Source organism: Cherax quadricarinatus, chromosome 73, assembly GCF_038502225.1.
Source record: "Cherax quadricarinatus isolate ZL_2023a chromosome 73, ASM3850222v1, whole genome shotgun sequence".
Taxonomy (NCBI): Eukaryota; Metazoa; Arthropoda; class Malacostraca; order Decapoda; family Parastacidae; genus Cherax; species Cherax quadricarinatus.
The window spans coordinates 16,299,608-16,322,993 of record NC_091364.1 but is presented as its reverse complement, the minus strand read 5'-3'; the positions used below and the strand labels follow the sequence as shown (position 1 = coordinate 16,322,993).

The 23,386-nt window shown below is 39.4% G+C and overlaps 1 protein-coding gene across 3 annotated transcripts in view; it reads right to left on the bottom strand.

Annotated features, from left to right (window-relative positions):
- Positions 1-945: 945 nt before the first annotated feature.
- Positions 946-23,386, bottom strand: part of LOC128701095 (two pore potassium channel protein sup-9) — a 540,549-nt gene continuing 518,108 nt past the window's right edge. For 2 of the 3 annotated variants that reach the window (XM_070100622.1, XM_053794635.2), the window contains one exon: positions 14,314-16,202. In XM_070100622.1, coding sequence (XP_069956723.1) covers positions 15,526-16,202 — 677 coding nt within the window. In that variant the 3' untranslated portion in view covers positions 14,314-15,525. Of the gene's footprint in view, positions 5,543-14,313; positions 16,203-23,386 lie in introns of those variants that run through there. The other variant, XR_008408855.2, reaches the window with a different exon arrangement.

Sequence of the window (23,386 nt, the reverse complement as noted above, 5' to 3'; positions counted from 1 at the left end):
ATCTATTTGGTTTGTGATCCCGAATTCTTATATTACAACTAATTGTTACAAACCATACCACGAGTGGGGCTTGAACTCGCGGTTAGAGAGTCGTTAAACTCCAAACCAACGCGTTTGCCCAGTAGCTAACGCGTCGGTCTGGAGTTCTACGACTCTCTTACCGCGAGTTCAATCCCCGTCCGTGGTATGGTTTGTTTGCAATTGTGTCATTACGATTTCGTGAGTCGTCTTGTTACAAAACGAGAAACATGCCAGCTGTTAGAGGGGAAGATCACTTATTTGACCCTCTAGCTTGCTCTGGAGACGTCTGTGATACACGGTGTTTTTTGTAACATCAGACATTTAAGAAATGACCCTTGTCGACGATGTTGCAAACATAATCCAGTGTGGATAAGTGACCCCCACATATTCCTTTAAACCACAAGCGGTATACAGTCTGATTCTTTTATTTATTTATTAATAATCTCTTGATTTTCTTTCATGTTTTATCGATGGTATCTTCCAGTTGTCAGTTGGGATCCTAACACGTCAGCCTGAAGATTCTTTCCATCAATAGATATATTCTGAAGCTTCATATTCAACACTACAAACGTTTCGTCTTCTGAATCAATCGCCTTTTTTTCCATCGGATATCCTTGAAGTCTTATTGGTCATTTGTAACCAATATTTATCGCCATTGTCAACGGAAGTGTTTGTCTCTGTTACACTTGTGTTATACATGTTATTAACCTTTCTTCTTTCTTACAGTAGTGTACTTGTGTATAACTTAAAAGGAATATTGTTTTGGAGATTAGATTGGTTTTTATATTACTATAAAGCTTTTCAATACTAAACCCATTCGAGTATTTTCTTTTTGTGTGAAAGAGAGAGAGAGAGAAATAATATTACCCTTTAATAGTGTTTATTAATTTAAATAGTATTTAAGTTAACAAATCTCGGGAATTTTTTTAAATATTACTAATATTTTTATTATTACAAAAAAGCCAGTATGGATGAAGCTGTTGATGGTGGGATGACCAGTTTTACATTACCTCGGGAAGAAAACTATGTATAAACTGCTTCACTGAGATTACTGCTGAGTGACCTGTAACAGGAGACGTAACAGTGACGCTAAGTGAAACGTAGACCAGAGAGAAAAACTGAGTGACGATAAGCGAAGATGTGTTAGAGGTGGAGAGAATGTTGAGGTAGTGGTGGAGGGGAGAATATTAAAGTAGTGGTGGAGGGAAGAATGTTGAAGTAGTGGTGGGGAGAAGAAAATTGAGGAGGTTGAGTGGAATAGAATGACAAGAGTTCGAGTAAAATGAGGGAGAAGAGAAGAAGAAAAAAGAGGATGAAGTCGAACAGAAGAAACAGAAGGAAAGGAATAAGGAAAGGAGAAGCTGTGGGGAGGAAAAGGAAGAAGAGGTGTACGAGAAGGAACGGAAGAAGCAGCAGGTGAGTAAAGAATGAAGAATAGGAAGAAGAGGAATTAAAGTAACTGGAGAACCTGCAGGGGAGGAGAGTGAGGAGAAGGAAGATGAAGAGAAGGAAAGGGAGAAGGAGGAGGAGGGGAAAGAAAAACAGGAGAAATAATAGGGGAGAAGGAGGGCAGGATAAGATGAGTAGGAAGAAGAGGAGGAAGAGAGGACATCACTTAAAAACAAAAGATTGAGCACAAGCCAAGAATAAATGATGTTGATGCTGTCAGCTGTTGCTTCTAGTGACGGTATCAGCTGTTGCTTCTAGTGACGGTGTCAGCTGTTGCTTCTAGTTACGGTGTCAGCTGTTGCTTCTAGTTACGGTGTCAGCTGTTGCTTCTACTGACGGTGTCAGCTGTTGCTTCTGGTGACAGTGTCAGCTGTTGCTTCTAGTGACGGTGTCAGCTGTTGCTTGTGGTGACGGTGTCAGCTGTTGCTTGTGGTGACGGTGTCAGCTGTTGCTTGTGGTGACGGTGTCGGCTGTTGCTTCTGGTGACGGTGTCGGCTGTTGCTTCTGGTGACGGTGTCAGCTGTTGCTTCTAGTGACGGTGTCAGCTGTTGCTTCTGGTGACGGTGTCAGCTGTTTTCTGGTGACGGTGTCAGCTGTCAAGAGTCAGATACCTTTATTATTGAATCGTATTTGTTTTATTATTAAAATGAAAGGAAATAAAATCACGTTAAAGGGGATATTTTATTGTCATAACAAATGAAGTGGTGACAGCAGCGTGAGGCTGAGGTCACACCTGGTCACACTAGGTGACACGAGGTCACATCAGGTTGTGTCATGGAACACCGGGTTAAACACCCCCTCTTTGTAAACATTATTAATAAGAACAGAGAACGGCACTCCCCGTATTTATAAAAACGTTGTGTCAAAACAGATGTAGGAAGAGATTTGGCTGCGGCGTGAATTCACACCAGGTCACATCAGATCACGTCAGGGCACGTCATGGCACACCTGGTCAAACACATCACGTGTAAACATTATTAACAGGAGCAGGGAACGGTGCGCCCCATTGTCATGGTGCTCTGGAGAGTAGTTGGGCGCTATCGTTAAAACTTTACACTCTCTCTCCTCTCACATAAACATTGTGTTTAACAACATAATGTTACCCTCTTGTTATTAGCATTATGGACAGAGCACGCGTGGAGTACACTGTAGCTCCACTACCACTTTTCTAAGTGCTAATGTGTGCAGATCTCAAATCGTGTAAAATTATTGTATGATAATATTGGGAAAGCACTAGATTTCACAAATAACCTGACGACTTACAGGTTAGTATGATACTAGTATGATACTAGTATCATACTAGTTTTCAAACTGGGGTCCTTGAAAAGATTTTTAAGGGGTCCTCCCTGGGTTATGAAATTTTTTACAATTTACAAGAATATCTTGGAATTTAAAATACCGTATTTTCCATCATATAAGGCGCGGCTTTTCTCCCATAAAAAAGCTTTGGATAATCATCGTATAAAATCTTCTTTGATCCTTAAGGTCAGGGTCAAGGGTACGCTTTGGGTCACGTTTTAGCGTAAAGGAAGAGGGGTAATTAGCCCTGGAAAATATGATTTTTGATTTACTGCTATGATACGTCTGTCGTGCGTCTTATATGCCGGAAAATACGGTATATAAATAAACAGGCATTAAGCGGGCATCGCTGCTGCCTCAGAGGCAGCAATGCCCAACGGATCTCATTGGGACATGAACTTGAATGGGCATCACTGGCTATTTGGAAAGATCTCAGTCAACCATTTCATTTTATCACTAGGCATTGTTCTGATGCTGGGTTAGTGTCTGTTGCTTATATTAAATAATAAATTTTACATACAATACGGGTGAACAAGATAGATTTACTGTATAAGTTATGTTTTGTCCATCTCATTTTCAACGTCTCGACAGTTGCATTTATTTATTTTTGATTAGCAAGAAGGAATTGTCTTTACTTTTTGTTTTATTTTCTTAGGTTATTATGTCTTTGATGAGTAAGACTCATGAGTAGCAGTTGGATATCTTCATTGTTAAAACGTTTAAATAATAACGATACCCAGCTGTTGAACATGTGTCTTACTCATCTACTTGTTGCTAATTAATACCATTTTCAACATGTCCCTTTATTAAATGGTTGTAGTTCTCAAACACTGAAAGATGGAGGTTGAGTTTATTTCCTCTGATGAATAAAGTGGATATTTCCTCTTAAGTTTTAGTAACTAAGTTTATTTAGTTTCACGTTTGCGTGTAACTATTGAATCGGTCATGATTTTTAACAGCTACGTAACTTATAAACCTTGCATAACCTACTCTTACTCAAACACAACATAATTATTTTAGCCAACTTTTAATCAGTATATCATAGATTAGTTTAAATTTAATATTACTTAAAATCATTGATATGCGTTTTTTTCGTTTAGTTATAAATTATTGGTTGTCAGGATAATAATCAAGTGTATATGGTCTATATAATTTTTGGTTGTGGAGATTGATATAACCTGTGTACATTTGATTATACAATCATCAGCTATTAAATTTTAAATTATTACAAGTTATAAGTGAAGTCTTTTTTGGTGTGGAACTTGGGCATCACTTTCCTGGAAAATATTCTTTGCCTGATATATCCATCTCTTGCCTTCTGTCCAGTCACTTCAGTGCAAGCTTCACTCATCAGTTTTATCCCTCTCTCAACAGCCTGGGTGTAGTTTGGCCACTTGGACACTTCCAGTGGAGTCTCAATAATTTTCAGAACCTGTTGATCTGATAGAGAAGCATTGAATGGAGGCTCTGTTTTGAGTACAGTCTTCCAGTCAATCATGGAATGATAGTTCTCTGATTGCCACTTTAGTTTGGGAATCATTACTTATCTTGAGTTGAGAATAGGAGCCACATTGTCATTCTCTTCATCTTCACTGTCGTCATCATCATCATCAGTGTAGATTAGCAAGTCCTCGTCAACAAAATCAGCAGAATCTTCTCCATCCTCATCAAAGCTCTCAGTACTTTCTTCTCTCTGCTGATTCTCTTCTCTAATTTTTCTTATCACTGTGACATCTGTGTCTCTCACAGTCATCAGGGCACATACCAAGAAGTAGCTGATCTGTGTGACCAAAGTAGGAATTTCTCTGGACAGTCTTCTTTACTATCCTCTATTCTTTGCTGTTCAGGTGTTTCATAAACTGCAGTGACTGGAAGTTCTTTGATGTGGAATCACATTGAAGCACTGAACTTTAAAATCATAATGACGACTCTTTCAGCTCCTAACTAGGTCTTGATGTTGCAACATGCAGCCTAAGGATCCTACTGCATAAAGTATTCCACCTTGACACACATGGTGGACCTGGTTCAAGAACAGCCAAGTCATCATCAGCCACACCTGTGATCACTCCTTTGCAAATCCTATACAAGTATTTCTGGTCCCAGGACAGATCCTCTGCCACCTTGTCATTCAGAACAGAGAAATCAGTGAAACTGACTGACTGGAAAGTATCAACTGGCAGCTCCTTGATTTGCTAGCCAGTGGGACCTCTCCAATGCTCATGACCACTTGGCTTACCGTCATAAAAGTAGAAAACACCCTGGAGTGGCAGCTCATTTCCAAGAAGCTGACAGATTAAATAATGGACCTGATGATCAAGCAACATTTCAAGATGAATGGCTCCATTGTCAGCTCCGACATTTACAATGGTTCTGTCACTACCAACACATACAACAGTCTGCTGAGTTAGTTTCTGTTCCACCAGAAATGCATAGTCTTGGCAATCACCTTTCCATAGCCTGACTTGGGAGTCGCATGAGTGAGATATTCAGTGCCGGGCTCCATCATGATGATGTAATGATCTTTCACCACTATCTTTGTACTCCATTTCTTGGTCTTCTCATCCTTTGTCATTACACGAGTGGAGGTCTTCCTAATCAAAATAGTGATGTGATATTTTCAGAGTTTGCTAGCTCATTTTCTTGCCTCTCCATTCAGTATTTGTGTCTGGCATCTCGTAACTTCTGTGGTCCAATAACTTGACTTTTGTCGTCCTTGGTGATAATGCCATAGTCCATTAAGGTGGCGGTAGCAATGGCAGCTCCACCATAATCACTGAGAAAATTAGTTAATGTTTATAAATACTGCAGAGTACATAGATAAAGTACATAAAACAATGGGCTGCGCTTCTCAGTAACATAGACATATTAAAAAGTTTCAAAAGGAAATGCTGTAGCATAAACCTCAACCAGTCAACTTCATATTTGATATTGAATCTAAGATGTATATAAGGAACAATGCCTGAAGAGTGCAGCTTTGACCAAAATTTCAATGCTTCTTACTGATTTATTGCATACACAAATTTTCACTCTTCTTATTTAGCAGAAATGTCCCTTGCTTCTTAGGAATATGTAACCGGTTTGGATTATTCGGCACCACACACACACACACACACACACACACACACACACACACACACCAGGGCGGGCAGACAGGTGTCTATTAGACTAAAGCCTCTAGGAAAACCGTCCAAGCTAGTAGGTGGTGGTTGGGTTACGTCAGGTCATTAGAGCATATCACCACTAGTAACACGCGAACCGCACGCACAAACTCACGCTCACACACCCTAAAACTCACACACAAGCTCCCAGCCTCTACTTTTCACACTCACATAAATCCACACACACACACACACAGACCCACACACATAAAGACCCATATATATACAGACCCCACACACACATATAGACCCCACGTACATAAGAACATAAGAAAAGAGGAACACTGCAGTAGGCCTGTTGGCCCATACTAGGCAGGTCCTTTACAATTCATCCCACTAACAAAACATGTGCCCAACCCAATTTTCAATGCCACCCAAGAAATAAGCTCTGATGTGCAAGTCCCACTCAAATCCAACCCCTCCCACTCATGTACTTATCCAACCTAAATTTGAAACTACCCAAAGTCCTAGCCTCAATAACCCAACTAGGTAGACTGTTCCACTCATCAACTACCCTATTTCCAAACCAATACTTTCCTATGTCCTTTCTAAATCTAAACTTATCTAATTTAAATCCATTACTGCGGGTTCTCTCTTGGAGAGATATCCTCAAGACCTTGTTAATATCCCCTTTATTAATACCTATCTTCCACTTATACACTTCGATCAGGTCTCCCCTCATTCTTCGTCTAACAAGTGAATGTAACTTAAGAGTCTTCAATCTTTCTTCATAAGGAAGATTTCTAATGCTATGTATTAATTTAGTCATCCTACGCTGAATGTTTTCTAACAAATTTATGTCCATTCTGTAATATGGAGACCAGAATTGAGCTGCATAATCTAGGTGAGGCCTTACTAATGATGTATAAAGCTGCAGTATGACCTCTGGACTTCTGTTGCTTACACTTCTTGATATAAATCCCAGTAATCTATTTGCCTTATTACGTACGCATAGGCATTGCTGTCTTGGTTTAAGGTTGCTGCTTACCATAACCCCCAAGTCCTTTTCGCAATCTGTATGGCTAAGTTCTACATTATTTAACTTATAAGTGCTAGGGTTATGGACACTCCCGAGCTTCAGAACCTTGCATTTATCTACATTGAACTGCATCTGCCACTTTTCTGACCAAGAGTAGAGTTTGTCTAAATCCTCCTAAAGTTCCCTAACATCTACGTTTGAATCAATTATCCTACCTATCTTCGTGTCATCGGCGAATTTGCTCATATCACTAGCAATTCCTTCATCAAGATCATTGATATATATTATAAACAACAACGGGCCCAAGACTGATCCCTGTGGAACGCCACTTGTTACTGATCCCCACTCGGATTTAACCCCATTTATGGACACTCTCTGCTTCCTGTCTGTGAGCCATGACTCGATCCACGAGAGCACCCTTCCCCCAATGCCATGAGCTGCTACTTTCTTCAACAGTCTTTGGTGCGGAACTTTATCAAATGCCTTACTAAAATCTAAGTAAACAATATCAAATTCTTTATCGTGGTCAACAGCCTCAAAAGCTTTACTGAAGAAAGTTAATAAATTAGTTAGACAAGACCGGCCTCTTGTGAATCCATGCTGAGTATCATTAATCAAGCTATGCTTATCGAGATGGCTTTTTATAATCTCAGCTATAATTGACTCTAGCAACTTGCCTACAATTGAGGTCAGGCTTATTGGGCGGTAATTTGACGGTAACGACTTGTCCCCTGTTTTAAAAATAGGAATTACATTAGCCATCTTCCACATATCAGACACTACACCTGTTTGAAGAGATAAATTAAAAATATTAGTTAATGGTTCACAGACTTCCATTTTGCATTCCTTAAGAACCCTTGAAAAAACCTCATCAGGACCCGGTGACTTATTTTGCTTCAGTCGGTCTATCTGCTTCACAACCATTTCACTAGTGACTGTGATGTTACATAATTTATCTTCTGATCCACTATAAAAATTAATTACCGGAATATTATTAGTGTCTTCCTGTGTAAAAACCGAGAGAAAATAATTATTTAAAATCGAGCACATTTCATTCTCTTTGTCAGTAAGATGCCCATAGTTATTTTTAAGGGGACCTATCTTATCTCTGACTTTTGTTCTATAGACCTGGAAAAAACTTTTTGGATTAGTTTTAGAATCCCTAGCAACTTTAATTTCATAGTCCCTTTTAGCTTTTCTTATCCCCTTTTTAATGTCCCTCTTAATGTCAATATACTGATTCATAAGATGACCCTCGCCTCTTTTGATACGCCTATAAATTCCTTTCTTATGCCCTAGTAGATATTTCAGCCTATTATTCATCCATTTAGGGTCATTTCTATTTGATCTAATTTCCTTATAAGGGATAAACGTTCTTTGAGCAGCATGTATTTGTTCAGAAAACTGTCATATTGATAGCTCTCTTCCTAACGCCAGTCAACAGATGATAAGTGTTCTCTAAGCCCATCGTAATCTGCTAAGCGAAAATCTGGGACTGTTACTGAGTTATCCCTACTATCATACTTCCATTCAATTCTAAATGTAATTGATTTGTGGTCGCTAGCACCCAGTTCCTCTGAAACTTCTAAATTATTAACAAGGGATTCATTGTTTGCCAGAACTAAGTCAAGCAGGTTATTTCCCCTTGTAGGTACTGTCACAAACTGCTTCAAAAAACAATCCTGAACTACTACTAAGAAATCGTATGATTCTAAATTCCCAGTCAAGAAATTCCAATCAATATGACTAAAGTTAAAGTCTCCTAGAATTACTACATTATCGTGCCTTGTGGCCCTAACAATTTCCTCCCATAGTAGTCTCCCTTGGTCCCTATCTAAATTTGGGGGACGGTATATCACACCTAAAATTAATTTTTCATGCCCCTCTGAAAATTCTATCCAAACAGACTCTGTGTGTGTTACTTCAAACTTAATACCCGTTTTTATGCAACAGTTCAAGCGATCTCGGACATACAATGCCACCCCACCCCCCTTCCCGATACTTCTATCTACTTGGAACAATTTAAAACCCTGAATGTGACATTCTGCAGGCATGTCCCGACTTTTTGAATTAAACCACGTCTCAGTAATGGCAAATACATCTATGTCACCTGCACTAGCAACTAGTCTCAACTCGTCCATCTTATTCCTAGCACTGCGACTATTTGTGTAATAAATTTTTAATGACCCTCCTCTCTCTTTACCCTTCCTGCTCCTTTCTATTATTCCACTAAACCTATTACTGTCCTTGTCAAATAGTGCCACTGCCTTTCCAATATCCACCTCATTTTGCCTATTACTAGTTCTAGTACTCATGTTACTACCCTGCGACTTAACAGTTTTCCCACCAAAACCCATACCACTAACTATTCCTAGTTTAAAGACCTAACAGCTCCCTCCACTGCGTTGGCCAGTGCTCCCACCCCACACCTAGATAAGTGAACCCCATCCCTGGCATACATGTCATTTCTGCCATAGAAGAGGTCCCAGTTGTCAATGAATGTTACCGCATTTTCCTTACAGTATTTGTCTACCCAGCAATTGACACCAATTGCTCTGGACATACACACATATAGACCCCAACACACACACATATAAACCTCCCCCCTACACACAGATCCATAATGAAGATTGAGACACTTGCGCAACATATGAGACTCTTTATTGAAGAAAGATTCACATATGTTTCATAAGTGTCTCAATCCTCAACCTGTCGTTTTTCAAAACCATTTACTCACATATACCCATACCCCCCCCACACACACACATATAACATGCAAATACACACACACACACACACACACACACACACACACATATATATATATATATATATATATATATATGCAAAACAACCACTGTGACAGAGTAGTGAAATTCCAAGCGCATTCGTGACTACTCACATTGTCAAGGAACTATGAAAGTAATACATCAAAGGAAGGCAATAAAAGGGCTTAGACCACACCTCACAGTCAACTCCCACAACAAAGAAACACCTGACGCGGGACAATACCGGACTCATAAGAAAAGAGGAACACTGCAGTAGGTCCGCTGGTCCAACTAGACAGATCCTCACGACAACCCATCAACAAATCATTCTACCCAAGAAATAAGGTTTATTATTTGTCCAATGTATTATTAAACTCTACTCAAATTTTATTAATTATAAATGAATCTAATTTATACAAACCTAAGGAAATATTCATATTATTTTCAAAACTGCTTTTTATGAAACAAGATTCAATTATATTTCTGTCAACCATGGACTTGCTTGATACAACTTTCTCAACTTTTTGAAAATCAATTGGATGGTTAAAGTCTCTCACATGAATAAATAGAGCATTGGAATCTTGTCCAGTTCTAATGCTATATTTATGTTGTTTTAATCTAAGTTCGAGACTTTTACCAGTTTGACCGTAATAAACTTCATCGCAAATTTTACAAGGAATCTTATAGACATCCGTCAGCATTTTGGGGGGAATTCTTTATCAAAAGTTTTTTTACTGTATCAAGACTTTTAAATACAACTTCAATATTAAAAATCTTAAGAAGAGAAGGCATATCAACCAAGTTTTCATGGTAAGGGAGAACCAACATATTTTTAGTTGAATAAGGTTGGTTGTCCCTTTTTGGGTTGTAAAAAGTATTTCTAGCAATTTTAAATGGTTTAGCAATTACATTCCTCGGGTATTTCAGATCAATGGCTATTTCATAAATTTTAGATATTTCTTCATCTATGAACTCTGGACTACAAATACGCAAAGCTCTCAAAAACATTGATGAGAAAACAGACAGTTTAACTTTATCTTGATGGGAAGAATAATAGTGGACATAGGAACAGTTATTTGCAGGTTTTCTGTAAATTTTAAATTTGAATTCATTATTACTCTTAATAATTAAAACATCTAGAAAAGGCAATGAGTTATTTTCCTCAAACTCAACAGTAAAGTTTATAGAATGGGCTAAGCTATTTAATTTGCCAAGGAAATGGTGTATATCTACATTCTTGGGCATAAGACATAAAATATCATAGACATATCTGAATCACTTTGCTCTATTAGGGAGGATTGTGTTAAGCAATCTTGTTTCAAAAAATTCCATGTATAGATTACTAAGAACAGGTGAAAGAGGATTTCCCTTTGCCATACCAAATTTCTGAGTGTAAAATTTATCATTAAATACAAATTTTGCATCAACAATGCAAAGTTTAATAAATTCAATGATGGTAGGAACTGGTAATGGTAATGTAACAAATGTTTATCGTGTTTAATAAATGAAGATTCGAGAATATTTCTTTCTAGCCATGAAGTACATGGAACAGTGACGTTTGCCTCAGGCCACTTAGCTGGATTATTACAAACTCGTGTATGGGTAAATATCGCATTTGATTCTTGAGCAGTCATTACTGAAGACTGATGTGTAATTCTAACATTTAGAGGTTTATTCAACTTCCTCTGTGGTTGTTTTCCACATGTAAATGTCGTGCTGAATAATCCAAACTGGCGACTTATGCCTAAAATGCAAAGGTGTTTACTACCGAATAAGCAGAGTGGAAATTTGTGTATTCCATAAATCTGCAAAAAATAATCTGAACAAATATATATATATATATATATATATATATATATATATATATATATATATATATAATTGTAAAGTAATATTAAATAAATTTAAAATGATTTATATGTTTAGTAGAATTTGGCTTAAAAAATATGTTAGGTTAGGTGAAGTTTCTTAGGTTTGGTCAAAAAATAAATTGAGGCCTTATGTCAAGAAATATAATCATCTCCTATTACTTCTTCCTGTTATAAATCCAAGTAATCTGTTAACCTTATTGCACAAACTTAGGCACTGTTTTCTTGGTTTCAGAGTTCTGCTTACCATGATTTCCAAGTCTTTTTACATTGTGTATGATTAAGATCTTCATCACCTAATTTATAACTATAAGTGATATTTTCATTTACACTTTTCCACATTGACCATGACATTGATCATGACATTGACCATGACATTGATCATGACACTAATTTGTCCAAATTCTCCTGAAGTTCATTGGTGTCATCAGAATTTATTATTCAACGTATTCTTGTGACATCAGCGAATTTTCTCGTCACTCATTATTCCTTCTTCTAGGTCATTGCTGCAAATTATTATAATCAATAAGCCTAAAACTGATGCTTATGGAAAGCCACTTATGGGAGGACCATCCTTCTCAAATCATTCAATTTTTTCTACTGAATTATAGCAATGGCAACAGTTCCAACAGGCGCACCAAGCAAGATGCCATTTGTGTGGGAAATGATTGATGCACCTGGTTTGGCAGAAGCATCATGGCCACATCTGTGCAAATACTTGGGAACTTGGAAAGGAGGCAGCAAAGACTGTTGCCTACGGCGATTGGCCTAATTCCTCCATACTTCTTTTTAAGGGCACAAAGCAATGCACCAAAAAAGAAAGGTTTAATTTTGATTGGAATCTAACCAGCCAAAGAGTATCTCTGAAATCTTCTCATGAGCAGTATAGCCACCAGAAGAGCTACGTAGGTGGGAACTACATAATTTGTAAACATCTGACTCTTGCATAAACAGTGGTTCCACTGTGGGAGCAGAGGTGTTGGTACCCCTGGTTTCCATGGTAGGGTGCTTTTCTCTTAAGTGCTTGAGCAGTGTCAGCATCTCTAGAGGTAACTGTATCTTCACTGGTGATTATCCTGATTTTCCCCACTGTGTGGCCCACTTAAGTTTTTTGTTTTTTTTTGGCTCTGATTTTATTACGTTTAGTGGAACAATTAGTAGGTCTGACACTTTCATTTTTGTGTTGATGGGGACGGTGAATGAAGTTGTCAGCTCTGGGAAAGTCTATTTAATTATTTAATGGCCGTCGTGGCTAGCGATTTGCTTGTTGAGCTAGTACACAAACAGGGAGTAGAATGAAATTATCTTAGAGGCGTCCAAGCCACTGTATGTCCTTCGATGGTGGGTACAACATCTAGCTTGGCTGGATGCACCATTCTTAAGGATTGTGTGGTCTAGTGGTCTAAAGCGTCATACATTTTCTCTCAGCATGAGGCGGGTCAAAACAGCATGTGTTCGACTCCTTGGCTAGTTCAGGGTTGTTATTTATTAGTAGTATTTATTAGTAGTATTTAAGAGTTCCTCAAAGGTAAATGTTTGAGAACCACTGTATGAAAGGCCTTTTAGGCACAATATTGTGCTTGTTGAAAGGGAATCTGAGCACCTGGAAATAATGACTCCAGGAAACAGCAATTACCTTGAGGCTGTGTGCTCACCTAACCCTGCTACACCCTAGGAGTTGTGACATTCCCTGAACGTGTAACAGCCCAGGATCTCTGACATCCCTAGTGACTGTCACTGATTCTGTTAGTCATGGGATGCAACAGGACCAATAATTTCAAGAGCAATAATTTTGAAAGTCATTTGCTGGGTTAAGGGTTGTATGGAAATTGTAGACATTTGTAAGAAACAGGAAAGGCCGAACACAGATGTTATATTCTATTCAGAGTTCAAGTCCTAGTCGCCTCGGAATTAGGCTCTGGCTTAGGGTTCCATATGTCTCTTTGTGTATATGTGGAGTATTAGAGACCCCTACTAACACCTTGTCATGGGATGCTGGAGGGAGGGGTACTATAGTAGAGCCGTTGGACAAGGCTAGTCATTGTATGTCTTTCTAGACTGATTTTTCTGTTAACGTTTTTGAAGTTCAGTCAATGGGGTGTGGAACGAGTCCTGGCTGGTGATGACTTGGTTCTATTGAGAGACTTCAAGAACCAGCCTTTGCTTGGACAGAGGAGTTTGAGGAATCCTTCTGTGCTATGGGCCAACTAGTGATGTAGGATGATTGAAATTCTGTCTCTGATTTGGGTCATCTAGCAGTTTCGGGAATTCGAATAAACCGTCTCTGATAAAAGGACAATTAAGACAGTAGTAAGTGATCGACGTCCACCGTACTGCCTAGGCGTGTCTGTATGTGGTAGAAAGATATGAAGACTGTCTTATCTGGAGTTTATCTGGAGAGAGTTCCGGGGGTCAACGCCCCCGCGGCCCGGTCTGTGACCAGGCCTCCTTAGGTCAGTGTCCCAGGATGCGACCCACACCAGTCGACTAACACCCAGGTACCCATTTTGTGATGGGGACATAGACAACAGGTGGAAAGAAACACGTCCAATGTTTCTACTCTGGCTGGGAATCGAACCCAGGCCCTCACCGTGTGAAGCGAGAGCGTAGAATTGGTTCTGAAGAACTGCTTTTGATATAGTGCCTGTCCACTTTAGACAAAGTTAGTGACAGTGAGGCATTGTTGCGGTGGTACCACAGGATATATGCTCTTTAGATGATAGCCTTTTTCCTGGAAAATGTAGATATCGCTGGGGAAATGGAGACCCAAATAGGGCTCTTATATTTATTTCCTGTTTAGGTTTACCAGCAGAAGATCCCTTGGAAAAACCTGACGCTCTAATAATTGTCAGGAAGCTACAACACATTAATTTTAGTAATAAATTTCAAGGGGACGTTTGACACTTAGGAACATCTAGTGAGCTGGAACTGCCAACATATTTGCGACATAAAGCTGCAATGGCGTCACATTGCAGCTTTTTAGTGTGATATGTGTAGGGTGTGAGAGATCGTCATGGCCCTTCCAACACGAGGAAAGACTTTTCCGTTTGAGGTAAGAGATTAATTAATTAATTGTAAGAACTGTAATCAAATAGGTATGCTTAGGGAATCTCTTAGGCGACACCATATTAGACAGTTGTAGGTGAGAAGTGTCTGAGCACAGACTCTGAGACCAATAAATCTACGTTGGGAAATACAAAGAGAATGTTACTATAAACTTCCGGACATTCTGAGTTGAGTTGTAAAATTAAATATTTTTTTGGGGTTGTTTCCCTAACACTGGTATAGTTCTTTTCCATTTGCCCATGATGGTGTCGCCTTTGACGTTCTCCCAGTCTATCTATTCAATTTGCATAATAATTATTACAACAAGTTATCCCAGAAATTTAGTTTTTGCTTCTGAAAGCTGTCAATGTGGCTTTTAAATCTGTGTGGGATGACTATGACCTCTCTTTTAAGCTGTAGGAGTCGTTATGCTGCTTCCTGCAGACTGCCAGAAGTATCCATGGCCCTTCCTCGGAATTCATGGACACATCTTTGAGCAGTAACCATTAGGTTATTCTCGATGGTAAAGTCATTCTGCACTGAGGTTTAGCTATCACTGAGAGCAGAGTGGCAAGGGTTCAGTCCGGTTCATCCGGCCTGAATCGGGCTGCGGCGATGTTGCCGGTGGTAGAGTCGTTAATCGAAAAGGGTGGGCATTGTTCGGCCTTTAGCGGCGGTCAGCGGTCATGACGTGGAGGGTTGGTGGTGTTTGTTGGCGGCCAAGAACACGAGGGTACATCCAGCCGTTGCAATACACTGAGATTTGGTGGCCAAGAGACTGCAGCTGCCACTAACCGCAGCGGCAGCCATATTCGGCTTTTGATGGCCCAGAGCCTGCGGTCACCACCAACCGCAGCCGCACGGGGAGGAGGAAGGTGGCGCGCTTACACCATTGGGTCAGGGTTTGGAAAATTCACTAGGGTTAAACTAAGGAATTTTTAGTCCGTTTCTCTTCGCTTAAAGAAACGAATAGCATTGAGACACGCAGTTATTTTATGTACCACCTCTTCTTGCATGAGATTGAAACACATGGAGAGCAGCGCCAGGCCGAACATGAGGTAGAGAGAACAGTATATAAAGCTCATTCCTTTCTCATCGTCACCAGTCGGGTGAACACTCAACCCGGGAACATAGTCACCGAATCCTATAGTAGTCAATGATATGAAACAGAAATAAAAAGAAGTGAGGGGGTCCCATCCCTCGTACTTTTCGAAGAGTAAAGTTCCACCATACAAGAGGGCCACCATGATCACTAGCGACACTGTGATGGGAATATTAACACTGCTAACGTCTACTTTGTCTGCGCGCCCAGCACTCCACGAGGTGGTGTCTATCGAGATTTCCTCTCCCAGCTCCTGTGGGTACTCAGGGTGGAAGTTGGAGGGTCCCGCGGGGGCCCTGAGAGTGGCTTCAGCGGACCGCCATACCACCGACGGGTCGTATTTGTGTTCAGGCCGCCGGCAGATACACAGCTTAGCATACGTCCACTTGAGGCTTTTGGCCAAGATGTCGCCCATGTTGGCCATGTAAAGCAGGAACACGGGCATGCCGAATACCGTGTACAAGATAGTCATCATCTTGCCCGTGTCTGTGTTCGGAGAGATATGACCGTAACCTGTGGAGAAGGAACACAGTTAATTGTTGTATTTGGTATGGTCATAACTTCAATCTATTGTTAAATAAGCTTATATACAATTCAGGACATTGATTTAAGAAGTCGTTAAAAAAATGTCCTGAACAAAAGTGTTCTCATCCACAACAAAGTTAATAACTGACTGTTTGATAACTTGCAAGATATTTAGAGGCCAAAAATAAGAGGGACACATTATAGAGGGGAGGAAACAAAACAAATGAACAAAACTGAAAACTAGAAGTTGAAATGGATGGAAAAATATACAAAGAAAAAATCTTTCATTGTGAAGGTAGGTAGTAAACAAATGCAGAGGAATGGGAAGGGATGTAACGGAAGCCAGTACGTTACAGAGATTATAAAGTGTAGTTACTCCATAGGGAGTAAGTTACATTACTTGATCGAAATGTCAAGGAGAGCCCAGAAACCAGAGCTCAGTTGCTACAAATCCTCATTCCCTATTTTCCCCAAGATCAACACCACGAAAGTGATGTGAGTCACTGAGACAAGTACTAGTGAGAGTGATCTGACTGATATCGAAGCAAGAGTGACCTGTTTCCCGTCAAGACAACTACACGAGCGACCTGGGTCAGTCAAGTCACCACCATCCAAACTGCCCTACTTCCCTATGGTCAGCATACATGACAGTGACCTGGGTCACTGAGGCCAGTTATCGCAACAGTGACCTAGGTCATTGAGGCCAGGAACCACAACAGTGACCTGGGTCACTGAGACCAGTATGCATCTATGAAGATAACTCAGCTGATATGGGCCGTTTACTGGGATTTTGTTGTTGAAAATGTGCCTTAGAATAGGCTGCACCAACTTGGCTCTCTTTCCCAGAAAATATATGGCGTCTTTAACGTTAGGCTTACTGCAGCCCTTCCCTGATAACACCACTCCCTCCAGCCTGTAGCAGCCACTCTTATATTCCAGCACAATGGTAGTATTTTGAGAGGGATTCAGAATTCTTTCAGTGTAGTGTAAACTCCTTTATATTTGGTATATTTATTAACTCTGGAAGAACATCAGACTCTTTGCCTTGGAGGGACTAGACCTGTGTGTCGACTCTGGCTGATACCTTTATCGTCAAAGCATTCGGCAACATGGAGGTGCCGCTGATCGTAGGGAAGAGTATAAACTCTGTAAATATAATAGTTTCTTGGGTCATCAGAACCAAATTATTGCCAAAGCATAAGACACCCTGGGACAATGGAGGAAAACGTGCAAGAGGAGTCCACAAGAAACTAGATTGCATGCTCATTGACACCGGTAAGGACCCAAGGACAGCCATTCTCCTGTTCCAGCATCTCACTGTGGTAATCCAAAGAGACAATGCCTTCGGATTATCTGCAGATGCTTTGTTACATCATTTGATATGTTGCCTTACTGAATAAATGTTTGTGCTTTTAAAATAATCACTTAAAAAATTAACACACAAAAAAAAAATCTCCAGAAATTTGCATCTGGTAACGAACACATAATCGGGTGCCGAACAAATACAGCCATGCCAATTTTCACATTCTGTGCCATTTTTTCCTAGGGAGATCAAGGAAACCTGACAATCCATTTGATGGTCGATCACTGCTAAACACTGGTGTGGGAGAACTATAATCAACACAAGTTAAATATCCTGAAAACTGTAAACATGTCTGTATGATTGTATAGAATTTTATTACTTTTGTTATGCATATAAGTTTACTTTCATTATACATGAAAGTATCCATGCATAATACTCATGATTGTTAGGTAATATATACCATGTGATTCTTCAACCTTAAATTAACAAAATATTGATCAAAAGGTTTCAAATAAAAACTTGTGATGCAGACTAAAGAAGCTCAGATTCGTGATCAGCGCTTCAGAGTTAAAACTTAAAAGAAACAGTTTGGTTTTTGAACTAGTTAAAACTTTAAATTTAATTGGATAGTTAGCCGGACTTGAGCCCTGGAGGTGGGAAGTACAGTGCCTGCACTCTGGAGATATGTTACAGTTTTAGAACTGTAGTATCGGCACGCTCTGGCAAGACAGTGATGAGGTGAGTGATGAAAGTGTTTCTTCTTTTTCGGGTCACCCTGCCTTGGTGGGAGACGACCGATGTGTTAAAAAAATCTAATCTAATTTAGCCGAGTCATTTACGTAAATAAATTAATGATAACTACATACGTAATATAAAAGGATTTATGTGTGATGAATGATTTTGAAAACCGACAAGTCGAAGAATTAAAGGATTTAGTTCTCAATACAAATTACTTAACATATTTTTCAATACCTCCTTGTATGAGATTAAGACACATGTGCAACATCTGGGTATCTTTATTGTAGACGTTTCGCCATCCAGTGGCTTTATCAATACAAATTCTAGGACATAACTTGAAGACAGTAGAACTATGTACATAGTTCTACTGTCTTCAAGTTATGTCCTAGAATTTGTATTGATAAAGCCACTGGATGGCGAAACGTCTACAATAAAGATACCCAGATGTTGCACATGTGTCTTAATCTCATCTTGTCGGTATTATATACCATTCGTACACACACCTCCTTGTATGACTAGCTTAACCACCTGCTTTCCTATCCTCCGTTTCTGTCCATCGCTGCATACCACGAAACACTTCTTCCTTACCACACCCATCATACCTCATCCCTGGACCACTGAAGCTCAGTGTAACAGCTGAGAGGTCCTGGGTTTCATTTATGTGGTAGAATTACCGACAATATGTTAGGTAAAAGGACCCAAATGCAACTGTGACATTTTATTGTGGCAACGTTTCGCTCTCCAGGAGCTTTATCCTGGGTTTCAATTTGGGTTTACCCAGACAAATGAATAAATTGTTTTCACCTATCATATTATGGAGGGTATACCATACCATTCATGTACATACCTATAGATTGATGAATAAGACAAATATGTAACAACACCTAAATATCTTTATTGGAGAAACGTTTTGCCTGCGCATCAAGTTTTTTTTTTTTTTCAACCAGGGGCGATTATAACGCTGGAGACGGTACGATAAGTAGACAAGAAATTTTGAGGTGATAAGTAGCTTAGCTTCGATAGAATGTGGTCATTTTCAAAGCCTAAATTAGAGGCATTGCCTGTGTTACACTGAGAAAGCCTGCTGTACAGGCGAAACGTTTCAGTAAAAAAGATACCTAAATGTCCTTTGTCTTAGTCATCACCTTGTAGGTGTCATGGCTCACCAACAGGAAACAGACAGTATGCTTAAATGGGGTTAAATCCGAGTGGGGATCTGTAACAAGTGGCGTTCCACAGGGATCAGTCTTATGACCGTTGTTGTTTGTAATATATATCGATAACCTTGATGAGGGAATTACTAGTGATATGAGCAAATTCCCTGATGACACGAAGATAGGTAGGATAATTGATTCAAACGAAGATGTCACGGAACTTCAGGAGGATTTAGACAAACTCAGTTCCTGGTCAGAAAAGTGGCAGATGCAGTTCATCGTAGATAAATGCAAGGTTCTGAAGCTTGGGAGTGTCCATAACCCTAATACTTATAAGTTAAATAACGTAGAACTTAGCCATACAGATTGCGAAAAGACTTGGGGGTTATGGTAAGCAGCAACCTAAACCAACACAGCAATGTTGATAAATTAGAAACATGTGCAACTCTTGGGTATCTTTATTGAAGAAACGTTTCGCCACACGGGAGGGACTGATTACCTCATTCTCCTCCTGTTCTTCAAGATTCTCCTTTGTATGGACTGATGTAGCCACTGTGTGGCGAAACGTTTCCTCAATAAAGATACCCAAGAGTTGCACATGTGTCTAATTTATCAACATGTCGGTTCTCTGAACCATTCATCTACAAGACAGCAATGCCTAAGCGTACGTAATAAGGCAAATAGATTACTGGGATTTATATCAAGAAGTGTAAGCAACAGAAGTCTAGAGGTCATACTGCAGCTTTATACATCATTAGTAAGGCCTCACCTAGATTATGCAGCTCAATTCTGGTCTCCATATTACAGAATGGACATAAATTCGTTAGAAAACATTCAGCGTAGGATGACTAAATTAATACATAGCATTAGAAATCTTCCTTATGAAGAAAGATTGAAGACTCTTAAGTTACATTCACTTGTTAGACGAAGAATGAGGGGAGACCTGATCGAAGTGTATAAGTGGAAGATAGGTATTAATAAAGGGGATATTAATAAGGTCTTGAGGATATCTCTCCAAGAGAGAACCCGCAGTAATGGATTTAAATTAGATAAGTTTAGATTTAAAAAGGACACAGGAAAGTATTGGTTTGGAAATAGGGTAGTTGATGAGTGGAACAGTCTACCTAGTTGGGTTATTGAGGCTAGGACTTTGGGTAGTTTCAAATTTAGGTTGGATAAGTACATGAGTGGGAGGGGTTGGATTTGAGTGGGACTTGCACATCAGAGCTTATTTCATGGGTAGCATTGAAAATTGGGTTGGTCAAATGTTTTGTTAGGCATTGCTGTCTTGGTTTAAGGTTGCTGCTCACCATAACCCTCAAGTCCTTTTCGCAATCTGTATGGCTAAGTTCTACATCATTTAACTCATAAGTGCTAGGGTTATGGACACTCCCGAGCTTCAGAACCTTGCATTTATCTACATTGAACTGCATCTGCCACTTTTCTGACCAAGAATATAGTTTAAATCCTCCTGAAGTTCCCTAACGTCTACGTTTGAATCAATTATCCTACCTATCTTTGTGTCATCGGCGAATTTGCTCATATCACTAGTAATTCCCTCATCAAGATCATTGATATATTTTATAAACAACAACGGGCCCAAGACTGATCCCTGTGGAACGCCACTTGTTACAGATCCCCACTCGGATTTAACCCCATTTATGGACACTCTCTGCTTCCTGTCTGTGAGCCATGACTCGATCCATGAGAGCACTTTTCCCCCAATGCCATGAGCTGCCACTTTCTTTAACAGTCTTTGGTGCGGTACTGTATCAAAAGCCTTACTAAAATCTAAGTAAATAATATCAAATTCTTTATCGTGATCAACAGCCTCAAAAGCTTTACTGAAGAAAGTTAATAAATTAGTTAGACAAGAACGGCCTCTCGTGAATCCATGCTGAGTATTATTAATCAAGCTATGCTTATCCAGGTGGCTTCTTATAATCTCAGCTATAATTGACTCTAGCAATTTGCCCACAATTGAGGTCAGGCTTATTGGGCGGTAATGACTTATCCCCTGAATTAAAAATAGGAATTACATTAGCCATCTTCCACATATCAGATACTATACCTGTTTGAAGAGATAAATTGAAAATATTAGTTAATGGTTCACAGAGTTCCATTTTGCATTCCTTAAGAAACCCTGAAAAAAACTCATCAGGACCCGGCGACTTATTTTGCTTCAGTCGATCTATTTGTTTCATAACCATTTCACTAGTGACTGTGATGTTACATAATTTATCTTCTTCTGACCCACTATAAAAATTAATTACTAGGATGTTGTTAGTGTCTTCCTGTGTAAAAACCGAGAGAAAATAGTCATTTAAAATTGAGCACATTTCATTCTCTTTGTCAGTAAGATGCCCAGATTTATTTTTAAGGGGACCTATCTTATCTCTAACTTTTGTCCTATACACCTGGAAAAAACTCTTTGGGTAAGTTTTCGAATCACTGGCAACTTTAATTTCATAGTCCCGTTTAGCTTTTCTTATCCCCTTTTTAACGTCCCTCTTAATGTCAATATACTGATTCATAAGATGACTCTCATCTCTTTTGATACGCCTATAAATTCCTTTCTTATGCCCTAAAAGATATTTGAGCCTATTATTCATCCATTTTGGATCATTTCTGCTTGATCTAATTTCTTTATACGGGATAAATGTTCTTTGAGCAGCATGTATAGTGTTCAGAAAACTGTCATATTGATAGCTCTCTTCGTTACCCCAGTCAACAGATTATAAGTGTTCTCCAAGCCCATCGTAATCTGCTAAGCGAAAATCTGGGACTGTTACTGAGTTATCCCTACTATCATACTTCCATTTAATGCTAAATGTAATTAATTTGTGGTCGCTAGCACCAAGTTCCTCTGAAATTTCTAAATTATTAACAAGGGATTCATTGTTTGCCAGAACTAAGTCAAGCAGGTTATTTCCCCTTGTAGGTTCTGTCACAAACTGCTTCAAAAAAAAACATCCTGAACTACTTCTAAGAAGTCGTTTGATTCTAAATTCCCAGTCAAAAAATTCCAATCAATATGACTAAAGTTAAATTCTCCTAGAATTACTACGTTATCGTGCCTTGTGGCCTTAACAATTTCCTCCCATAGTAGTCTCCCCTGGTCCCTATCTAAGTTTGGGGGACGGTATATTACACCTAAAATAAATTTTTCATGTCCCTCTGAAAATTCTATCCAAACAGACTCAGTATGGGTTTCAGACTTTATACCTGTTTTTATGCAATAGTTCAAGCGATCTCGGACATACAGTGCCACCCCACCCCCCTTCCAGATAGTTCTGTCTACTTGGAACAATTTAAAACCCTTTGTGACATTCAGCAGGCATATCCCGATTTTTCGTATTGAACCACGTCTTAGTTAAGGCAAATACATCAATGTTACCTGCACTAGCAACTAGTCTCAACTCGTCCATCTTATTCCTAGCACTACGACTATTTGTGTAATATATATATTTAAGGACCCTCCCTTTTCTTTTTTCTTCCTGCTGATTTCTGTTCCTCCACTTTGCCTGTTACTCTCCTTATCACCTAATGCCATTGGCTTTCCTATGTTCATCAATAACTCTTCCTCAGTCCATCACCCTTGAAGTTTTGAGGTAGTCAGTCCCTCAGTCTGGAGAAGAGTATTGTTAGGTAAGACACATATGCAACAGTTAGGTATCTTTATATGTGTCTTACCTAACAACCTGTCGGTATTTTATACCATTTTAATGTTTAGAAGAGTATTGCTCTATAGTCTGAGACAATATGGAGTTGAAGTGACAGGATGGAGCCTTATATACCGCCAGGAGGTGAGATGTAGGCCACTAGTAGAGGTAAGAATGTAATCGTTGAGAGGTCAGGTCCCTCTCAAACCCAGCCATTCTCACTAGCAGAAGTTGTTTTCTGTTCTGTACCAAGATACCTTTGTGTTGTAGTGTCTGACAAAGTGAATATTAAAATGGTATAAAATACCGACAGGT